Source organism: Rhodnius prolixus, unplaced genomic scaffold, assembly GCF_049639745.1.
Source record: "Rhodnius prolixus isolate KJV_2025 unplaced genomic scaffold, Rpr scaffold_8, whole genome shotgun sequence".
Classification (NCBI taxonomy): Eukaryota; Metazoa; Arthropoda; class Insecta; order Hemiptera; family Reduviidae; genus Rhodnius; species Rhodnius prolixus.
Window position 1 is genome coordinate 16,189,161 of NW_027411593.1, and position 24,409 is coordinate 16,213,569.

General features: G+C 35.2%; 1 protein-coding gene across 6 annotated transcripts in view; it reads left to right on the forward strand.

The window, feature by feature from the left end:
* LOC141450939 (zinc finger protein basonuclin-2-like) overlaps positions 1-24,409 on the forward strand; it is a 368,549-nt gene that overhangs the window by 63,247 nt on the left and 280,893 nt on the right. For all 6 annotated transcript variants that reach the window (XM_074121888.1, XM_074121887.1, XM_074121885.1 and 3 more), the window contains one exon: positions 14,645-14,740. In XM_074121888.1, coding sequence (XP_073977989.1) covers positions 14,669-14,740 — 72 coding nt within the window. In that variant the 5' untranslated portion in view covers positions 14,645-14,668. The remainder of the gene's footprint in view (positions 1-14,644; positions 14,741-24,409) is intronic.

Consider the following 24,409-nt stretch of genomic DNA (forward strand, 5'->3'; position numbering starts at 1 on the left):
ATCTATATTTTGGATCTCCGTAGGCATGATGTGTGGCATTCTTCAGAGACCTAACCATCAAAAATACTTCTACAAGTATTCCTGGCTTAGGGAGAAAGAATTGGAGAACATATTCTCTCTTTAATGAAAGATAAATGGTCGTGGACCATCTTGAAGCTGGAAGAAGTCTCCTTTCTCCTTAATATGTAGAACAATTAGGACGGCTACGCTATATTGGGCTACTCAAAGCCGAATGTCCGAAAGGCTGGCGACTGTGTCGGACTATACCATCAAATTCTTCTTCCTTTGATACTGCCTATAGCAATGGTCTTCACTGCATACAAACGGCCACACAGTTTCTACAAGGGACATTTTTGATGTACCACAAATGCTGCCTTTAACAAATCCCTCAAGAAAAAAGATATTGCATGGAAATCTGTAGTCATTGGTTTTTCACATCTAGAAAAAGGCGTATTGTTGCAGGATTTAAACATACAAAATACTATTTTCTATAAATGTTTATTTTAGTATTTTGTTGAGTGCATCCTGTTCTCTTTGTGGACTACGACGAAAAAATATAACAAAATTTATATTTTGGGAATGATGGTTATTTAAAAAATGAATTGGATGCTGAGAAGGATGCCTAAAGTTCACTTAAAACAAGGGAAGCGGTTCCTTTATGATTAGATGATGGTTTTTTTTTTACAATAGCTTTGATTCAAAGGAAATAACATTGACAAAAAATATTATAGAACATGTTTCAAGACAGAAGTGCTAGTCTTCAAAATAGAGAAGAACTACAAAATGTTACTATTTATGAATATTAATTCTGACAAATAAATCCATCATACATTTGACTGAGTAAGATTGGAACATGCATTTCTTTGACCTGAAGACAGGACCAAAGAGAAAAATAAAAAAAAATATATATATATAAAAGGGGAATCAAGAATAAAGGTCTATGTGGAATATTATTGGCTGATATTCGGTCCAGTTTTCTTTCAAGTTTCATCTTGCATGCATCTGTCAGTCTTAAGATGGTAAAAACCTAACCCTTAGACACAGAGGGACTTTTCTGCTTCAACTCTATATGGGGAATATCTCTCCCAGCTTCCTTCCTCTGTGTTCAGCCCTTCTTTTCATCTCCACAATATTATTATATTAATATTTCATACCTCTTGCTCCTTCCGGCTACTGCATATCTTTCAGATTCTCTTTGAATAAACTTTATTTATAAATTATTATATATTTATTCATTTTGCTTCGCAGTTTTTAGCTACAGTATTGTAGTCATTTTAACATTTAAGTTTTAGTTTAAAACAGAAGTGGTGTAGCTGCCTGTTAGGTTCTAGAACAGGAATGGCGAACCTTTTTGAGACGTGGGTCAAATTTTGTTCATTTTTTTTTTTAGTACTAGCTCTTGGGTCACTAATGCCCATTTGCACAAGAGTTAAGTTTAAAAATTTTAAACTAAATATATTCAAAACTAAACACCTTTAAAATTCAGTTGGCTTAACGGGTAAAACGGGACGAAACAAGTGCTTTGGAAGTCTCTTTTTACAAACATAACTGAACAAAACCTTACAAAAGTGTGTTTTATCTGAAGAAAAATCTAAATATGGTTATTTGCTTTGGGTTGTCGATTTTTTTAACAAACAAAATATGAGTAAAATTATTCATCTTATTTTGTAAACACTTTTGCTTTATTTCAAATACTACAAAAAACATTTGTCGTCATTTGCGTTTTAGAACTGTAATGATCAAACTAAAGGTTATAGATAGCATTTAAATTGCTTTTGTGTAAATGCATGATTGAAAAAAAATACAGATAGAATATAAATTATCCACACAATTAGAAAAATCTAAATCAACCCGCGTAAACAAACAAAATGGTTGCCTAGCAATTGTGGGTCAGTGAAAAAGCTTGCGCGGGTCAGTGTCTGTCCCGCGGGTCATAGGTTCGCCATCACTGTTCTAGGGCATAAAAAAGAAAACATACTTTTCTCTAGTCTTTTGTAAAAGACCTAATTTGAAGAAATTTATGGATTTGAGAAATATCTGAAATCAATCTGATCTACAGTAATTTTAAAATGGAATTATTATTGATAAACAAAGAGAAAGAGTTAGAGAGGAGGGAGGAAAATTTGTAAAAATCCCTTTTCCATACAGAAGAGATTAAGACAGCGGATTTCCAAATCCGGACTGCGGTGAAAATCCAAATTCCAAGGACTGCACGATTACAGTAACTTCCTTTAAGAGGAGTAACAAAGCAAATGTAAAAAAAAAAACATTCAGATACAAAAAGAAGCGATTATTTATTATTCTAATCCTGTAGAATGTGCTTCAGGATCATTTCAGGATTCTAAGAACCCTTGACAGATGTACATTTTGGATAATAGAGATGCAAGTTCTGTCGTTGGTAGTTTACTATTACATACTGCAAGTTGTTTTACACTATGCAGACTCTCAAAACTCTACTAGTACACACTTAGTACTAGTTTTATATTTAAAAGAATGTGTATCTTTTTTTTTTAAAGTCGTCAACAGGGTTCGGATTTGTTTTGATTAACACTTTAGGAAATGGGCAAAGAGAAGTAAAACTTGGACAGGCTGCTGGGAGCAATGTGATGTGCGATGTGTATTATGTCTATGAGAACATTAACTTAGAGTTCTCTGTCCGTACATGTGTGTGTGTAGAAGCAAAAAAAAAAGTATGTATCGTCTTGACCCCCAACGAATGTTCTTGTAAACATTGGCCAGAGAGTGCGGGCCTGCTGCTGTTGCTTGCTAGAAATACCCTTCTTATTCTTGGACTTGTCTGTATATAACCAGTTAGGAAAACATTGAGCGCCACCTACTTACTACTAGTCACTTCATCTGGTTACCTCCTATAGTTAAGGGACCTTAAAAACTAAGCCGGCAGCCCAGACTTCTGTCTTATATCTTCTTCCTTTAGTGTTCGGGGGGGGGGTCACTTTTATCGCCACCTTTTTGAACTGGCCACTATATACATTTCAAGCACATTTTTACAGCCTCTCTTAAAACTTATAAGCCTTGTCTACATATATATCCTAGAGGATCTATTCTCGGTACTGCCCCACCAGGCCGAACTGCCGTCCTTTATCTCACGGTAACTACTTCACACAATAATTACCTGACGCACATCCTACTTCTACAATTACTGCGACCAGATCCCTTTCTCTTCCATCTTATTTTCACTTAACACAACTTATTTATTTCCCTACTTGTTAATTAAAGCTTCGATAGGCCCTTTTATGTTTTATGTCAGTTCCCACACATAACTTATAATGAAAAATGCACTTGTTCAATTCTCAGTTAATTAAAATAAAAATCTATTGTTACTACTCTCACGACTACACCAACTTACTCAATTTTTCTCATACTTCAAACTTTTATTATTTATATATTTTTTGGCATTGACTGCTGAGGCCACAGTCTGTGTCTGTAAGTTACAGTCAAGAAGAAACCGAATCTCAGAATTAGATACATTACAACTTATGTGCACTCATTTTGTAAACTCGTTACTAAGAAAACAAAAAAATTAAAAATATGAATCTAAAAGGATGAATAGAAAAAGTAATATTAATAATTGTTGTTCATTCTTTTTGGTGGCTGATTCATAGTTTCAATAGGATGAAAAAATAATTGCCATTTCAGTTGTGATACATTTATTCTGCCGAGCTTTCGACCTAGGGACTAGATCATCTTCAGGGCTAGTTTACAAAGTAATATTTTTACATTACAAGGTTGGTGTGTCTTCTGTCTTGTCTATAGTCCATGAACAGGCAAAACAGAAAACACACCAACCCTATAATGTAAAAATTTTATTTTGTAAACTAGCCCTGAAGATGACCTAGTCCCTAGGTCGAAAGCTCGGCAGAATAAATGTATCACGACTGAAATGGCAATTATTTTTTTCATCCTATTGAATATTAGTAACGTAATCTGAAAGTTTTTCTCACTTCCTCGTTTATCCTTATTTCCTGCCAAAAAAAAATCGTACTGGCGCCAAAAGGTAGGAAAATCCTTCCAAGGAAATATCCCCATCCAGGTGACACGGTCACTATTTATTTCATTTTCTTTTTAATTAATCGCACTTACATACTTACATATTACAATAAAATTTACAGTATACTTCTTTGTATATCCGTGTAAAAGTTAGTGTGTTCACCACTGCGCTGCAGGTTGCTACCAAATTCAGGCGCCATACGGTAACAGAATGTTTAGAGATGAGATTTCACTCTACAGGGCATCCCTGTTCAGTTTGTTTTTTAACCAAATTTAGCTAGTTACTTCTACAGATTCGGGAGCTCCTCTTGTTTGTTGGGTGTATTCGGTACTATATAGAATAACTCCAGTTATACTATTTACAAACTAAATATAAACTACCCGTTCACTCTAAAAATGGCTCCGCCAATGTAGGCTCTAAACTGCCACCATCCTACTTAAAATAGCTCCTGATTATTTACAATATTTACATATTTACAATGCAGGAGAAGATGGCCACTATGACTAGAAGTTACCATTTCCTGGTCGTTTTGGTCTTGCGTACTTCAATCATGCAATCATTTTTCTAATAAACAAAATATCTAATAAATGAAATATAATCCTATCTGGACACTCAACTAATAATTCTGCACTGATAAGTGTGACAATTATTTAATAATTTGGAAACTCTGCTTATATTATCCTTCGTCTACCTTTCCTTGACAGTTGACTGCCCACTTAGAGGTTATCTTAATTGTTTCCAAACGTGGTAACTCCTTAATTTTCGTTATGTTCCAGTTTTAAGGTCAGATTGTTGGTAATACTGATGCGTAAAACACAACTTAAGTTTTCGTTCAACTTCCACTCTACCTACCTCAGTCACCAAAATCGTAAACCCCCTAAACTGCCACCATCCTACTTAAAATAGCTCCTGATTATTTACAATATTTACATATTTACAATGCAGGAGAAGATGGCCACTATGACTAGAAGTTACCATTTCCTGGTCGTTTTGGTCTTGCGTACTTCAATCATGCAATCATTCTTCTAATAAACAAAATATCTAATAAATGAAATATAATCCTATCTGGACACTCAACTAATAATTCTGCACTGATAAGTGTGACAATTATTTAATAATTTGGAAACTCTGCTTATATTATCCTTCGTCTACCTTTCCTTGACAGTTGACTGCCCACTTAGAGGTTATCTTAATTGTTTCCAAACGTGGTAACTCCTTAATTTTCGTTATGTTCCAGTTTTAAGGTCAGATTGTTGGTAATACTGATGCGTAAAACACAACTTAAGTTTTCGTTCAACTTCCACTCTACCTACCTCAGTCACCAAAATCGTAAACCCCCTTTTTTTTGAATTCTTCAAAACCGAATTAACGGAAACGAAAATAATTAAGTTTAACTTGATAGTTTGAGCTTACTGCTGATAAAGTCTTTTTCTTTTTTTTTTGAGAAATCTAGATACATAAAAACGAATCAAATATTGAAAAAACCTTTTTTTTCCTATTCTTGAGGCTTTCGAGAAAACGTTTCCGGTGAAAAACTCAAATTTTCTAAAAGCTTTTCATAAATCTCAATACTTCCACTTTTACCACCATAAATCATACATCACTAGAATTAATTAATTTTATGGTAATATGTGAGAATATAGATGGTGATTTTCAATTACGATCATAAAATGTCAATATCAAACAGGATATAGAGTTATTATTGCATCATTGGCGAGGTTGAATGCATTTGTCAGATCAGTTTAACATACGTCAAATACCTCCTGGTGCACTGCTGCAGCCGGTTAGCTCTCGGATTGATTCAATTCAATTTAATAACGCATTACACTTCATATTGTTAATTTCTCTCAGCACCCTCTTTATTGATTTTATATATTTAATTAAAATGGAAATAATGTACATTCTTGAAATGTTGTATCGCTAGAAACTTTACCCAAACATTTTAAAACCAAACTTTAAAAATATTTTATCTACAAATAATGCAAACAAATTGAAAATAATTAATCTTCTAATGAATAACTGATAACTGGATGTGTCACATTATTTAACAATTTAAAACCCCTTTTTAAAATATCCTTTGTCTACTTTTGCTTGACAGCTCACTGTCCGTTTAAGGGTGCCCATATTCTTTTGGAACGTAGTGTTTTTGATATTTTTGGTGATTTCAATGTGTAACATTGTCATGCTTATTGTAATAGCGTGGATTGTTTTTATTGTTTAAATGGTTTAAACAATTTATTGGCGTAGTTTCTCGTCCAGATAATGGGCAATCTCTTCTTCTTCTTTCAAGGAGTTTCCCTATCCAGAGTTCCTTGCGCCAAGCATCAAACCTTCTCTATCCTGAGCGTCGCTTTCGCATAGACCTCGCGCTACCAGCTATTCATAGGCCTCCCTCTTCTTTGTCTGCCAGCAGGTTGCCAACAGATAGCCTTTTTTGGGAGGCACGTATCGCTACACGAAGGCCATGTCCAAACCACAACAGTCTTCTTTCGTCCACCCTATCCAGTATGGCTTTATCTATACCGACGGCTTCCCTTATAACCATATTTGGGACTCTATCGAAGATAGTTTTCCTTAAACATCTTCCTCCAGAATCCCATTTCTGTCGAATTAAGGGTATTGCGCTCTTTAGTTGTCAGTATCCATGCCTCGGATCCCATACAGTATTAGGCTTTCTACGAGGGAAGTGTAGATTTGGTGCTTAGTGGGAATGCTCATAGCGCGGTTCCGTATAACGGAATGAAGCATCCGCGTCGCAGCTCTTCCCTTTATCACCTTATTTATTTTTTTTTTTTTCACACACCGGATGGGCCGTTCCCGAGCTCTCGCTCATAACAGCCCAATGATTACACTTCATCCCCAATGATCCCGAAACAAGAATAATTCCCAAGCAAGAATATATGAGGGAAGGGCACAACAAAGTACCCTTCCTAAATTATAAAGAATTTATGCTACCTTTACAGAACAAGCCAACAACCTAACAAACTGCATCGCATTCATACTCATTCAAACCATAAATACATTCATACTTCACGCATGCAGACAAAATTCCTATCCTAATTGACCTCTCAGTACTCGATATTCCTGAGAGGCCCGCTAAAATCTCGACAACTACCCAATCTATGTCATTCAATCCACAGTCATCCAATAAATTACTACTAATATTCCCACTTTCACTCCGCCTACCCTCGAACATCACCCCACAGTGTACCGCGTTTTAGAGCCTCTTCTGCAAACTGATTAAAGGCATCATATGCACTAATATTTTCCAGCAACAGGGTTAGTGTATCATTATCAATGCAAACATGATAGCCTATTGCACTCCATAATTTTGCCCTGAGATCCTCATAACAGATGCACTCAAAAATAATATGTTCGGCGGTCTCTAATTCACCGCAACGACAGCAACCATCACTTACCAAACCCATCTGATACCACTTTCCCTTAATTTGCCCATGGCCTGTCACTAGCCTGGAGACCGCGTAAGAAAAATCTGTGGGGACTATTCTTCTACCCATTGTCGCGTCCGGCAAAAACCTGTAGGTGGTCCTCCCCTTTTGAGAGTAAGACCAGCGAGATTTCCATTGCAGTAACAGATCCTGATCCAGTTGTTTCTTTTTTTCATTCAGGAGCCAGATTCTGAAATCATTTCCTATTTCTCCTTCTGGTAATGGTTCCAACGAATGTCCCCCAAAACTCACTGTTTTCCCTCTCCTTAAAAAGTATAATAGGGCCGATCTCACTACTTCCAGGTCGAGTGGAAGACATCCCGTCAAAACCTGTAGAGCCTCAGTTGATGTCGTACGGCTAAAATTACCCATCAACAACAGCATGGCTCTCTGTATTGCCATGGTATGAGTCCTAAAAACCGAGCTGCTAACCTTATGCGCCCAAACAGAGCAGCAGTATAATACCTGCGATAGTAAGATGCTTCTATACATTATTTTAACTGTTTTTTTCTTTTCTCTGGTCTCTCTTCAAAACGAATAAATCTTTCGCCTTTTATCACCTTATTCTTCACGTCCTCGGAACACCTACCATCTTTACTCAGAATGGATCCAAGGTACCTGACACTAGAGCTACCCTTAATTTTCTCGCCGCCGTCTAAAACCAAACTAGCTGTATGTGGGTGGCCTATCACAAGATATTCGCATTTTCTTCTTTAATTGAAAACAAATTATTAATTAATCATTTACGAAATGAAAGTCGATTAGTTTAATTTCTAATACCATCAATTCAATGAGGTCTAATTGTATAAGTAGGTACTTAATTTCATAATTAGTATTTTATCTTTTTGTATTCTACGTGCCTAAATCATGGTTTTGTAATTATAGTTCTCCTAATTGCCGTTGTAAAAGAGCGCTAATGACGAGCTTTCTTTACAATAATTATGAGAGTGTATCTTACATATTTACTTTTAATAAAATCTTTTGATTCTTTTTAAAACAATATTACTGACAAAAAATATTTGGCTGTTAAAAAATAATCAAATTTGAATTTTGATGCTTCTTTTGTTTTGCCACATAAAGAGAAATCGTTTTGTGGATCTTTGAACCAGAGAAAAAATGTTGTGGATTCATTCCATTTTATGGATCTATGGTCAGCAAAACTAAGAAGCGGAAAATTAGCCTAAAGTTCATAATTGATGTTCGATTTACGTTCCACCACTGGGATCTGTTTCGCCGAAATGATTTAACTAACTGGTGAACGATTCCCTAAAGTAGGGAATAGATTTGTTTAATTTTCTTTTTTTTAACCATCGATTTTCGAGACTCTGATTCATTAATCCAGAAGGCAGAAAGATTATCCCAAATTTTAGTAATTATTTTGTATTCTTATTTTTGTTTTTTGCCAAGCTCTTGACCGATCTAGGGACTATGTCATCTTCAAGGCTTATGCTCGTTGACAATTACCTTCTAAAATGCATAAGTTTATAACACTGATTACGAAAATAGTACAATACTACAATGCATACATTAAAATTTTAAACTATCTTAATTATTACACATAAACACCTATATTCTCTATCTGCCTCTCTCCTTTGGGAGAAGAATGATTGCCTTAATTGTTTTAAGAATAGAATTCATTCTTAGTTAAGCACCTATTAATTTGCCATTTGAGTACAGTTTAAAAATAATCAGTTCAGACTTTGTAGTTTTAAAGGAAAGCTACGTTTTGTTTTCTTTCACTTCTAAAAAAGCCTGCTAAAATAAAAAAAAGCTTCTACATAACAGAAGGTTATACGAAAACACAAATTAGTTTTTAAAAAAATATATAAATAGACTAATTTAAGAGATTTTCTGTTGGCACAACTGTTTTTATATTTGATTGTATTGTGTCATTGGCCGTATATTGTTAGAATCTTATTTGATTACATCCGGGAACTATGGCGACCAGGCGGGCTACTTTAAGTGTGTAGATTTCTTTTTTTTCCTGTAAATATTTATTTGTTTGGTGCTTCAGGGATATATATGTATTATTAGATAAAGAGGGGGGGGGGCGTTTTGGATGTGAGAATGGTTCCACGGACATGTTTAAACAGGCAGTAAACTAGTAAATGTGTTGGTAAATGTTGTTTGTATGTAAGTAGCTTGTGTTAGTGTGTTGTTTTATTTTCATTCGCTGTAGAGAGCTATAGATAGCACTGGGAGGCGGTCACTTAACACGTCAACCAATATAGCCTTTAGGAGGAAAAAAAGAAGGAAGGAACTCGTACACCACCACCGCCTCTACTTGGGATAACACCACAAAAGGTCATGACATATTGACAGTCGTTAAGAATGACACAATGGGCAGGAGTTAAAAAGAGTGTTTTTCTCTTTTCCTATTTTATTACCTATTGTTTAAGAATGGACATTTAAGGGTGCTTCTACCAGTGCTTATTGTTATGTATGCTTGCCCCAAAAAAAACAGGGGATCTTAAGTACTGCACGTGAACAGACTTTCAGTAGCCATATTAACGATTTTCTTATCGTTTTCTAAGTTTCTTTAAATGTTTTCGATTTGTGTAATATTCAAGTTCGGTAGGTATTGTTTTTTCCACGCATTCGTTCAATTCATTTTTCTTAAAAATATTAAGGATTCAATTAGCGAGGAATCGGTCCAGAACTAAAAAAACAAACTCCGTCTTTTTGCCAACGTTATGGCAAATTTATTTATTGCTTTCTTCTGGACCTGGATATTACAAATACAGTCGAACCTCTCAATAACGGACACTGGCGGGGGAAAGCAAAGTGGCCGCTGTTTGGAGGTGGTCGTTTGAAGGAGTGTAGGCAAGTTTCATAATGAAAAAATATGGGTTTTTTTCCCTATTTAAAAATGGTTTATTATTAATAGATTTAAAAACGTACATAATTGCATAATTATTTAGCTATATGATATGCATCAAATTTTTCTTAATTATCCAAAAAAATTATCAAAAAACTACATATTATTGACTTATTTAGTAATTTTTATAATAATCATCACATTTATTCATAACAATAATAATTTATGGTAAAATTATCATCATACTATCATCTATTATTAGAAAAATAGAAGAAACCTTTCGGCAAGTTAACGATGGCTCGATTTGGTTTTTCCAAAATTTTCCAACACATTTATTTTCTCTTCTATAGTTAACAACTTTCGTTTGAAGAGACATATTGGAAAAAATAATATTTTTCGTCCAAAGTTATATTGAAAAATGATTAAAATGGTACAAGATGTATGGAGCTTGTATAGGAAACTAGCAGAAAAAACACTAACTTGAGAGGGGATAATTACTTTTTATCACCGCGTCAAACGAACTTTTAAGAATAAGGTGGTCTTTGTTGGGAGGTGAAACATTTAATCCGTTCCCCAAAATCAATGTCCCGCAGTCGCTATGTAGAGTGTCCGTTAGACGGAGGTTCTTCGTACATAGGGGTAAAACGGGGAAATCCAAAAACTGTCCGTAAATGGAGGTGGTCGCTAGTGAGAGTGTCCTTTATAGGAGGTTCGACTGTAAATCAAATACAAACAATTTAAAATTATTAAACCCCAGGTCAACAAATACAACATATTAATACATCTTATTAAAACTGTAAGAAATGAAATAAATTATAATCATTAGCACTTACTTGATTGTGCAGGTTGGTTGAGTTACAAAAAATTGGGGACTTAGATAAATATTTTATAGTCGCAAAAAGCTTTAATTTAGTAACATTCGCAACTAAAAACCATAATGCAACTCATTTAGCAGTAACTGTCTTATGATTTTTAAAACTTTATTTTATTAGCAACGTGTACCTTTACTCGTCATTGTAAATGTGGTAAGCATGCCACAATTAGGCTCTGATCCTCTCTTTAGGACTATGCTTCAAATTCTGAAAGGCATTTTTAGCGAGCTGGTTATCGGTAGCTAGTTTTGCTAGTTGTAAGCTTTGAGGCCAACTTTAAGTAACTTTTTAATGGTGGAGTGTTGGGATGGATGAAGGCAGGGCATACGCAACGGAATTGGGAAGTGCTGCTAGATTATTGTGAGAATTCAGGTAGCGGGAACGGTTTAGCTCGGTAAAAAATGAGATATTGATCCAGTTTAAGAGATTTCCTTCCAAGAACATTAAGATAAATAAAGTAAAACGCTGCACTTTCGCCCTCTCTTAATCTTGGTAACTTTTCCATGCACACCTGTATAATATAATCAGTAAACGTGATGAAATTCCATTGTTGTCATATACAGGGTGATCCATTTAAAACGCACCAATCGCTAATAACTTTTTAGGAAAGCAGAATTTCGAAAAAACTCACGAAGTAAACTCTATCTCTTTTGTGGGTCTAATTTTCAAATTTTCTACCCCCGATGCCGTATCTTTATTTTTGGCGGATTACTTAAAAAACCATAATACTTTTTAAAATAAAAAGTAGTCATACGCGGGATTCGAACTGGGGATCACCCACTTACAAAGCCAAGCTCTTGACCAGTAGACCATCACCCGCCAATCCCTGGCAAGATATGATATTCTTACCGTAATCATAGCCTTAAGAAGTCTTGCATACGGGGTACATTAACATGATGTGATGATTGCTTTTATTTGATGATAAAACAAATTTATCCTGATTCACCCACAACCATTACATGACACTACATGTTTTAAAATCTTCAATTATTATTATTTTTTTTACTTTGCGTCACAAATACAATTTTTTTTTGCAGTCAGAGGACCTCTCAAAACGTGTATTTCTGGTGGAAAATTAATATTGAAAACCGATCACGAATAGGTAAAATTGTAACTTTGATCTTAAATATCTCAACTAATATTAGAGATATCGAAACGGGATGAACGTCATTTTTCACAGTTTTTTATGTAGTTTTCATTTTTAATCATTGTCAAAACCAGTGGTCCTTATGAAACCTCAATTGGGTTTTTGGCTGTAACTCCGCCAAAAATGAAGATACAGCATCGGGGGTGGAAAATTTGAAAACTAGACCCAAAAAAAACAAAAAAAAAAACAGAGTTTACTTCGTGTTTTTTTTTTCGAAATTCCGTTTTCCTAAAAAGTTATTAGCGGTTGGTGCGTTTTAAATGGATCACCCTGTATAACGTGAAGCTCATCCAATGATTACTCTCCCCTATAACTTGACAACTGACGATTAAGAAGGTCTCTACTTGTATTTAACCGCAAAACTTGTAGTTCCAATTAAAATTTCTATTTCTAAAAGCTGCACTGATTGCAACAGTTCCTTTTTTTGAAGGGTAAGAAAAAGTAAAAAACCCTCATAGAAATTCAAAGAATGTTTCGCCCTATATGCTTTAATGAAATTCAAGCTCTGTATTATTAATGTCCTAGCCAATAATATTGAATTCCAAAATAGTATAATAACTGACAAATAAAATTTTATAATCTGTAAATTATTTTGTTTTAACTTTAAAAAATAGGAGAACTCTATTAGTAAAAAAATAATATATACCTTTAATATAAATTATTTAGTTGTTCTTTTAAAGGTGGATAAATTTTCTCGTTTCTGGTCCCACGCGAATCTAAAAGCCATTCATCATTATACCTAACGTACCTGTGCACACACCAGTTTGTACCACTGGTCCAGACGTGTGCTCTATGGTCTACTGCCGCACAAAATACTCGTAGTTTATTATGTAAATTTTTATTTTTAACATCGTTCAAAGTTGTAATTGAATGAATTATGGTTTTTAACAGGAGTTAATAGGATTTATTGTAAGCTAGATTTCATACTGGTCTTTCAACTTTTATTTTTTAATTTTTTTTTTTTTCGGATTACAAACGTGTCAACGATAATTTTGCAAAAACTCTTGTATATTAGCGAATTTTCTTTCGTTTCTTATTTTTATGTTTTATTTGCCTAAGGTCTATTGAGGGCTTTTTTTGGTCAAATGTCCAATATACCTAAGAAATCTCATGTAAAGGTACTCGCCAGCTTCTGGTAACTTGTTTAGTACCTAAATCTTTCTTGGATACTGACATTGCTATCATTTAGGAGGTCTATTTCCTCCATACTTTCCTTAGAATGTGCTGGTACCATTACGCTCCAGTGTTGGCTTCTTCTTCTTTCTTAGATGGTACTGGCACCCGTCAGCTGGTAACTGCCAGGCTGTCCTGTTAACGCTGAGGCCCATTACCCAAAACCCTTGGCCCCTAAACACACGCCCCAGATGTTGTTCTGGGTAGAACTAGTTAGAGGTAGGCGCCGGCAGTCAGGTATAATCTCCTGGTGTCTTGACCCATAAATTCTTCACGTTAAGCTCTTCCCAGATAATCTAAAATTGGCTTCATAGTAAAAAAAAAAAATGGGAGTACTCTAAGGAAGAGTACACAACTCTTCCAATCCTGGCAAAGCAAGAAATTCCAGCGATTAGGGGCCAACAGATTGGGATAACACTCCTAAAAGTCAGAACGACCCTTCTCAAACGCCGAAAAATTCGCGTTAAATAGGAAAGACTATTTATTCCGATAGGCGTCCAACATCTCAAACGCTGTATTTTCATTCCAGTCATTTTTGGGCTTCTTATCCATTGCTACCAATCGCAACTCGCCTTTGGATTGGCTAGAGAAGTGCCGGGAAGGAATGGATGCAACAGAGTGTGGAATATTTTGCTCTCTAAAGTCGTATACTTGTTTTCCACCATCATTAATTCTCTGAACATCACTTTCTGTACCAATGAAGCTCAGCAAGTTTGGGATATGCGAGAATAAAAATTACATCATCTCGAGAATTTGGGCACTTGTCTAAAGGACTGTTTTGTGTCTCAAAAATCAGCACTTACTTTGATCACCGTCCTTATAAACTAAACCCATAGAGGCCTGCTTAAATGTACAGCTTATGTACTTGTACTTGGGCTTACTCTAATTTAAGCTCCAAAAGTTTTGTTGACTACAGAGGAACATAGAACATATCTCTTTTTCTCAATCATTATGGATCTTTCCAAAAACAGTAGTGAAGGAGCAATAAGGTTTCTAACTTCAAGTAGTTTCAACAATTCTAATCCTGTTCATCAAATTATTCCTCTGTAGATCTTTCAATATAGAATTGCTTTCTATTTATTTACAAATTACCTAAATATTATAACTTGTCTATTTTATATGTGTTTATAAATTCAATAATAACAATGTTAACATTATTTTATGTTTATTTTCCAGTGGGCGTCTGTAGCTTCTTGGTTTATGCGACCGGAAACCAGAAGTTCAGCGTCAAATCCAGCCCAAGAGAATCTGTTAGCACCGACCGTCTGCACTGTGAGTAACTTATTTTAGTTTATTACCTAATTTTTACAGAAATTAATTTTTTGATGATTATTTATTTTTAATTCTTATTTTGGTCATTTTGGATATTGATCTTTTTAATTTGGACTGCTGTAGGTATAATCCTGTAAAGTAGAACGGTTCAAAGTTTTTAGATTTACAGTTCGCAACCGTTTGCGAATGAGATTCCTAAATATAAAAATTTATCCAGAATTAATAAATAAATTGGAAGGCGTGGTGAGACTTTTTTGCATTTATTTTATTACGAGATAAAGGAAGAAATGAACTTATATAATAAAAATATTGATATGTCATTAAGATTATTGATTTATTACAAATCGCAATAAAAAATAAAGAAAGTTTTGCTGGTTAAAATGTTATTAAACAAAAAAATAAAAAAGTAAGTAAAATAAAGTGAGGTACCTTCTATTTTAGGTTAAGTCGTGCCTAGAGGCGATTGGACGGTTTCATTGAGATCCACGCTTCTGAGCTACCGCTTTGCTTTTTTTTTTTCTGTGGCTGTTGTTTGAAGCTGCTGCTGAAGTAAAACCAAGTGATAGAAAGAAATAGAGACGGCAAGGGGGGAGTAAATCTATAATCCAGCCTCCCGTTTCCTCTGTACCAATTTGTTAAGAGAAAAGAGAAGGAAAGTAGGAGGAGGCGTCCACTATGCAGCAGCCAAACAACTTCGTGGCACTTCGTGACTCGCTTTACGCCATTAGAAAGGTTAACCTTCATCTTCTCCTTTAGCGTTTGGGCACAACTCTATGGAGTAGATATATATATATATATATGTACATACACACACCCGCCTTCTTCTATAAATTCTTCAGAAATTCTCCCATTAAACTTTGCTTTAGCCAAAGGAGAAGGAGGTGTATGTGGAGATATTTAAATTGGTTACACCAGTAGGGCGTCTCTCTTAGAAATAGCGAAGTGGTTACAAGTTTTGGAGAGGGTAAACGTGCCTCCAAAAACAAAAAAAAAAAAATGAGCCGTTGTACTTGAGTTAAAAAAAAAAAAAAAATGATGTGCTCGGACATTGTAAGAAGAGCCTCCTGCGTACAGGTTATAGTTTTATTATGACCACACGCTCGCACCATATGCACGCACAAACCAAAATGTTATTAACCAAAAAGAAAAGGAAGCTAGACAATGGTGAACGTGTCCTGGGGGAAGCGATTCCCATTCCTTCGCTAACTACTTAATGAATCTCAAATTAATCCACTTCTCGGAGCTAAGACTCTATTACTTCTAAACGTGATATATCCCTTTTTCCATTATAGTATGCCGGTAATGATGATTTGCTTATTATAACAATCGATTTGAAGAAATGATTTCTTTCTTTTCTCTAAATATATTATCTTATTAGTATTAAAAAAAGTACCATTATATCACAAGTGAATACTTCACATCCTGTAAGGATTATAATTTTCTTATAATTAAGTCAATTTTGACAAAATGCTCTCATCTGATCGTAAGTCATTGAGCTAGATGAAACGCTATAAAAGCATTAAGTACGAGGGTCTTTCATTAGACCGGAAATTAAGCTAGCAGAAATTAGCGGGAACCATATATCTCCGATTTTATTCAGCCTGACTCAGGGATGAGATTCTTTTTACCCGTCCTGAAATTATGAGAAAAATATTTTGTCAATTTTTTTGATGAAGTTCATGTTTCTCGCATTTTTTTAAAAATCTTTTATGATCCTCTAAGGGGATTGAAGAGGAGATGGCCTAGTGATCTACTCTTATCGTGAGAGCAGTATAGCAAGAGCACGTTACTGGAGTGACACCAGGTGCCTTCTCCACTCGTGATTTTCACGTATTTTTTATATCGGTACCATATATGCTTGTTGCAACAATCGTTGCAGTGGTAAATTCCAATAAAAGATTTTAAAAAAAATCTTGTATTGAAATTCGCAACTGCAACGATTGTTGCAACGAGCAAATGTGATATAATATAATGTCGTGAATGAAGATAGGAGAAGGAACCCAGTGGCGATACTCCATTAACGTGAATAGATACAATATACTGCTCTTATGAGGAGAGTAGATCGCGGGGCCATCTTCTCTTCAATCTCCTCGGAGGATTACCTGGTAATGTGGAAGAAGATAAGTGTACAGTTAAAGGATTAGGATGAGCTGCGGTAAAGGAATGAAATTTTAAGAAACGAGTGTTAGCAAGATCTGTAATGAAAGGGATTTTGAGGTCATTATAGATGGTGAGGCTAGATACATAGAACGAAGCGTTAAGAAGTTTTCGAAGTATTTTTGATTGTAAAGTCTGGAGACGTAGTGAGTTGGATCGCTTAGTCGATCCCCATCTTCGATGCCGTATGACCAAAGAGGTCGCAGTAATAACAGTTATAATAGTCTTTTGTTTTGTAGGTTGAGTTTAGATCGTTTGTCAAGTAGTGTGGCGAGAAGTTTGTAGCATTGCTTAGTTTCTTGTCTTTTCAGTCTAGTATGGGGATTCCATGTCAACCGTTTGTCTAGATACAGTCCAAGGTACCGTACTTTGTGCACAGTTGGTATAGGAGTTTGGTTGATAAGGATTTTTCGTCGTAGAGTAAATACTATATATTTTGATTTCGTAACGTTAGTTTTGATTTTTTCTTAATTATTTTTTTAATTTTTATTAGGCCTGAACCTTACGCTATTTTTTTGGGACCCAAATACTTCCATCCAATGTTTCAGCTTAAATATTTTTAAAGTAAATTATTTATTAGCAAACATTCTTTACTATGAACCTCTAAAATTAGCCATTAAATAAAATCCCAAGGCCTAGGAACTGGCGGAATCGAACCCATTATACCGCGCAATACATATCAACTTTGCGGGCCCCGCTTCTAACCGCACGGCTACCCTTGACGTCTTGTTTTAACTTTAATTTTACTTTTAAATCACGTCGTATGCGATTTCAGTTCCCATGGGTTACTGTTGTCACACATGTTTGTTTAATTGTAAATAATGATTGGACCAGGACATGTCCATTTACTATTTTACTGCTAAATCTTCTTACCCCGTCCAAAAAAACTGGTCGAGTCATTGTTTATTCTATATATTAGTTTCGCATTACATTAATGTAACTAGAAATTATTCCGTGAAACATTATTCTTTTAATGTGTTCTCGTAACAATTTAGTCATACTACAAATTGTGTAAAAATGTATGCTTCTATAAATTATTGGTGGTTAATGAAAAAACAAAAATTATTTAACAATATATGTTGGTAAAATGCTTTGTTGCATTCATTTAACTTCTGTAAAATATTCAGTTATTGGGGAATGCTCAGCAAAATGAAATATTTTTTAATGCAATGACTTTAATCTCTTTTAATTTTTCTTACTAAAAGATTCAGTATAGTAATACTCCTCAGCATTAGTGACTTCTCTGGTTTTTCTAAAGAAAAGATAGTGGACGAAACCAGCTACCTGCCACCATTTTATGCTATTTTTTTATATTTTAAGGGTTTTGGCCTTTTTAGAAATTTTTCCGGGGCTCAGCCTCTTCTAATCATTGGCTACAAAAGTTTTTCCCTGTCCTTGTAGTATTCTATATTTTTAATAATAGTCACCATTCGATCCCAAAAACAGGTTGTTTTAATTTTGAAAATATGGCGAAAAGACCAACCTCTAAACGTGATAATTTTTGCCAATCGTTCAAAGCATTTTAAACACTTTTTTTTGGTTCTTTCATCTTTCCAACTGGTTTTAAACCATCCATAACAGAAGGCAGATCAACGTTCAGTTGCTCTGGGATCTCTAGCGTACTGTCACTAACAATATTGGTTCCTCAAACAGCTTCTTTTTTTTTATCCTATGAGTACTTTGAATTCAGAAAGAAAATTATTTCCTCGACTTGTTGGGGTGGTTTTGAAATAGTTCAAACCTCGAAAACGTTCCTTCTACCCTTATACATTCTTGTACTTAGCCAGGATTCTCTCTCTATCCGTGCTAGAAATTGATTATTAGCCATTCTGATTAACTAAGGATTGTTTTTATTTAGGCGCCACGGTAGCCAGCGGTTAGAGGCGAGGCCTATAAAGCTAATATGTATTGTGGTACTGGGTTCGATTCCCGGTCTTAGGTCTTGGATTTTAATTAATGGTTAATAAAAGGAATTTTACAGTAAAGTATTTTGGTAGTCGCCTCCGTCCGCGACACATTCTTGGTATTTGGACGTAAAGCCCGTCTGAGAAAATAGGCGAGTTATCCTATTAAATTTTACTCTCTTTTAAGATTTAACTTTTAATGTGTAGTCTTAAATTGAAGTAGATTGTTTATAGGAAGGTTTTATCCTTTGATTGCAAACTACTTAGATACTTTTAAATTAAAAAGAAACCTTGAAACTTTTATGGGGGACCATCTTCATTAAAAAGCGGTAGAATACTTAAAGAGAATTATACTATCTTCAAATGAATGAAAGCCGCTAAGAATTGTTAGTTTGAGGATATAGGAAATGAAAGGCATCTTGGAACAGGTCAATTTTTGTGGTTTAGGTGACAGGATAGACAGTTTGTCCCACCTAGGGAGCAGGTGACTGGATATCCGTAAATTAACTTTGATTACATACGGCTACCCCTTAATAACAGTTCCTACTCCCACACATCTCTTGTCTTTCGTATTTTTATTTGTTTTTTTTTTTAGTTAGTGTCTAGTCTGTACTATTATCTGCTCAGCCTATTTTTAAAAATAATAAAAAATCTGACCGAGTGCAAAAAGAAAGGGAAATTGAAATAAAAAAAATAATAAAGTCAAACTTTTTCGTTTTGTTTTTTAAGGCGTTTCTCACATTTTATTGCGTTGTCTCTTCGTTCGCTGATTTTAGTCGCCCCGGAAGTGTACAAAACTTAGGTGTAAGGAGCTAGAGCAACGTTTTTCAATCTTTGGGTCGCAGGAAGTTGCAAACCTTTTCTGTTATTTAGCAAGAAATGTTTTTCTTTAGATCCATTTTTTTTTTTTTTTAATACATTGTGGCAAGGGGTCGGTCAATCTCTATCCCCAAATCTGCTAACAGAGCCAGCGCATCTCCCACGAATTGAACTATTGTTCTTATATAATTTAAATATATCTAATTAACTGTGTAATTAGAATCCATCGGAAAAATGGGGAAATTAATTGAATTATCGACGGACAATAATTTGGAAATAAATTTTAAGTAAAGCGACTTAGACCGAAGACTTGGAACCCCCACACTAGACTAAAAAGAACAGAACTAAACAGACGCTATCGGCTACTTAAAAGACTTTTAGACGGAAGATCAAAACTCACTCTGGTCAACAAATGACTAATTTATACTTCTATTTTGAATCCCATTTAGGCGTATGGAAAAGAACTGTGGGGTTCAACCAAACGCACAAATCTGCAAAGGATTCAATCTCTTCAATCTAAAATCTCTCCATTTTATGTTTCCAACCTGACTATGCACACTGACTTTAACATTCCTTTTATCGCACAAGTTGCTAAAACAAGATACAGAAAACTCCACTTTAACCTGCAATCTCATATCAATACTCAAGCTCAAAATCTTTTTTCAAGAACTCTTCCTGACAACCCGGACAAGACGCCTTAAGAGACATTGGCCTCGTGATCTCCTCTCAAGTGAAGAATATAATGTTTTGGAGTGTTACCACTGGGTAACTTCTCCACTCGTATACTTCTGTTATTTATTGTTTCTGTTATCACTAGGGAACGGATTCGTATGTATTTACATATTTTCTTCTAGGCAATTTACAGACGTTTTTCAACTAGAAGTATTCATACTGACACTTTTTAAGCCGTTTGAGTCTACTTTTATTTAACATATTTCCACATATTTGGATGTTATCGCATATTTATACATATTTGATTAAAATAAATAAATATTTCTACATATTTAATCAAAATATGTACATATTTTTTCATATTTTTTATTTTGGGCATATTTTCATAATTGGGAGGTGGTTGACAGGAACTGTGAACCACAGACTATAGGGCTGTGAATCACAGTGGGTACAATGGTTATTGTAATTTACACAGAATGCTGCTAAACAGTGACGGGCACTTGTTAGTTCTTTGAAGTTGTCTGACGTTGTCTGTTCTTTCAGCTCGTTCGTTGCCAATTCATTTCGTTCGGTCACTTAGTGTATTCTTTTATGGGTGAAATGCCACGTACATCGGCCTCAAACAAACAAGTGGTTGCTAAATATCTTCGCGAGTTTCCAGCAGAACTTTTTCCTGGGAGTAAGGGAGATCTGATCAGATCAAAACTGGTAGAAGTACTGAGCAAGAACAAAGGGTGGGAGACTATCTGCCAGATTTCTGATATTATCAGTGGAACAGAAGTCACCTCAGAACATCGTGTACCCTTTACAACCAACGAGACAACTTCTTTCAGCAAGGCACCTATAAGATCTGTGATGCTGAACGATCTTTTAGTCGTTAGAAGTCCATCTTACGCCCAGATCGTCGTCACTTTACGTTCCAACATTTGAAATTTCATGTGGTTGCAAACAATTTCGAAGAGTGAAGTTTTCAAAATTGAAAATTTAACACATCTTTTTATAAATAGTAAAAATGTTCTTTGTTGTATAAATCATTATAACTTGTAAAAACAAATTATTTTGTTCCTAATAAATTATTATAAATTGTAAAAATGTTCTTTTCTTGTATAAATAATTATAACTTGCCAAAAAAAAATCCATTTTCATAAAAAAAAAAGTCCATTTTACTTAAATATTCCAGAAAATATTTTAAGAAAATCACATATTTTCCACATAATTGACGAAAATAAATGCATATTTTAATTAAATATTTGGCATTTTTAAATACATAAAAATCCGTTCCTTAATTATCACTGTTACTTACAGCGCCAACGCGCTGATTGTAACAAAAATAAACGCCAAAAAAAAAAGTAAAACAAGAAACAAAAATTCGCTTAAATATTAAAACCTAAATTACAAAAGGTTGATATTTAACTGTGAGTGAAAAGGTTATAAAATCATTAGCTTATTAATTAACTTATTTGGGTGGAAGCGGGTTTTCAATAATTATTGCCACGGAAAATGTGTTTAGAAACCGACACGATGTTAGTTTGATAATAATAAGTAAAGTAAAAAAATGTAAATCCTATTTTTTCAGGCGAGCTTTACCTATTAGGTGGCGACTAGCAAAACTCTACTTTCGCTTATTAAACAAATAAAATGCAAGGCCTAGACCGCGAATCGAACCCAGTACCGCAGTAATATTACTTCGACAGTAATAACTTGCCTTATTCTATTAAAGCCAGTGTTGATGGATTTATTTAAAAATAAAAATAAACATGTCTAAAAATGTGATTAAGTCCTCAGTGCTTAATAATATATTTGATTTTATCCGTCTTGGCACGACCAGTTTCGGCATTTCATGCATCGTCAGGGGTAGATTAGAAAGTTTGGTGTAACTTTACTTACTTATGTTTTCGTCTCGCACTACGCTGTGTTCTGTTGGTTGGGGTCGCACCACTTCCGTCTTCAGAGTAGTCACTTAATTAAGTGCACTCCCCCCCCCCCAAAAAAAAGACGTGAAACCCAAAATAAGATGGATGAGGGACAAAGTCTTAGTGAGTAACGTTTTATCCGCATCAATAGCGAGAGGCCAAGAGACTAGAGGGATAATTTTTTCTTCTTGTATAAGTAAGGAGTTGCAGGCAAGGAGACAAGCTGTAATACGCGCTGGGTATTATCTGAAGCTTCTCCAGTAGTAGATAGAAGGGTACCCAGTTCACCCTAATTATCTGTGTACGTGACAGTCCTACCTCCTATTACTGTTGTTGGACGTTCGGTTGATGTAGTTCTTTTTGCAGGATGCTAGTTATTGTTGCTGGAGTTACCACCTGTCGTCTTCCCGCTTGGGAGGGGGTGTCCATCACGATTGTTCATGTCCAATGTCGGGTTATGGTTGCCATAAATGCTGTTTGGGTAATATTGCTCAGTAGGGTCACCCATGTTTATAGCTTTCTTGCGCGCTCATTCTTTTTTAGAAAGACTCGTCGTCGTCGAGGCTCATCGTCTTCTCCTTTCCTACTTGCCACTTCTATCTCTCTTTAAAAAATTACAGGATACTACTGGCTATCGGTGGCTGACTGAGCAATTTTAAATCTATTGTCTGGGAAGTCCTCTATGTACTTGTATTTTTGTAAAAGCGCGCGTGTTCGTATGAAAGATTATAACGACTCAAAAGATTGGATTTTGATAAGTGGACTTGAGGATTTGTTTTCTTTTAAGTTTTTTTTTTAAAGAAATAGTTTTCCTGAACTCAAATACATAATTTTTTCCGATAAAGTGACCTTTACCATCGAATTACAGTCACGTTTAACTTTGTAAAATGCTTAATTGTTACATATTTTGGGAATATTCTGTCAAATTTTCTCTGAAAATATCAATTTAGTAGTATCCTAAGTTCCCCCCTCCGAAATGGGTTTCAGAAAATAGTTGGTGTGAATGTTTTTACGAGCAAGGAAATTGTTGGTGATAGGATTAGGTGTCTACAATCTGGTTTGGGTATACCTCTAACCGACATCTCCCATCTTTAACGAAGAACCTTAGGAGACACACTGCAGCAAAGACTTGTACGAATAGACTTAACGAATAGAACACCAGTTGACGCGTCTTAAGAGGTCACATACCTTCATCATTCGCTCTACGCCACAGTACCTTCATCTTTATTCATATTAATCATTAATTATTAATAATTACATTAATTATCAGTCATTAAGTTAGCATTTTTATTGCATTAATCTCTTGTGAAATATAAGATAGCCATTAATTAACACTTCATATTATCCTTGTGTTCATCCCCGCTCGCTACAACACTCGAGTTGAAAAATGGAACTCAGTCTTTAGATTATATTTTGAACATCCATGAGCTCAGGATACCCAGGTGCCCAAAGTTTAACACAACTCTTTTTCTCTCTTCTCCCATTTTTGAGTTTTTACTGCAGTGAGCCTCCTCTCTAATTCTCTTTTTCTGGGTTTCGACTTCTATTACTGTTACAATTATTGGTTGTTTTCTCCGTGGCTTTTTATAAAAGGCTTATTTGATTTTTCTGCTTTTAGATTTAGATTTAGAAACGGCAAGGGACCTGTGGCCCAAGAGGCTTTAGATCTAGTGTACGAAACGTCTCCCTACTAAAGAGGTTGAAGACATTGCCTCAAAGAGCCAAAGGTTTTCATAGCGCAACCACTCCTAGCGAACAGCCAGTGAGAGGCCGTCTCCTCCTCTTCCTGACACAATATGCACAACGGTTCCGAGCTAATAAGCCCCCCCACCTTGTGCAGATTACTTCCTGAATCTACCATGCCCCTTGAATAGGCCTGTAATCAGAGTAATCTGATTTCTGCCCAAACACAGGGTCTCTTTGGCTCTTTGCTTACACAGCCAAGGCATTATGGTCTTGCTGCGTTTAACCCCAGGACACATTACCCAGTTCTTCTCGTGCTCCCTCCAGATCCAATCTCTGAGAGCCGCACGAACCGAACCCCTGGTGATCCCCAGGATTGGCTGCGGGCCAATGAAAGGAGCGTTAGCTCCATTTCTGGCTCCATTTCTGCTTTTAGTCATGATTAATATCTAACAGATTTGACAGATACCTAAAGTTATTAAATTTTAATAATATAATTTGAAGTATTTTTTACTTGAAGT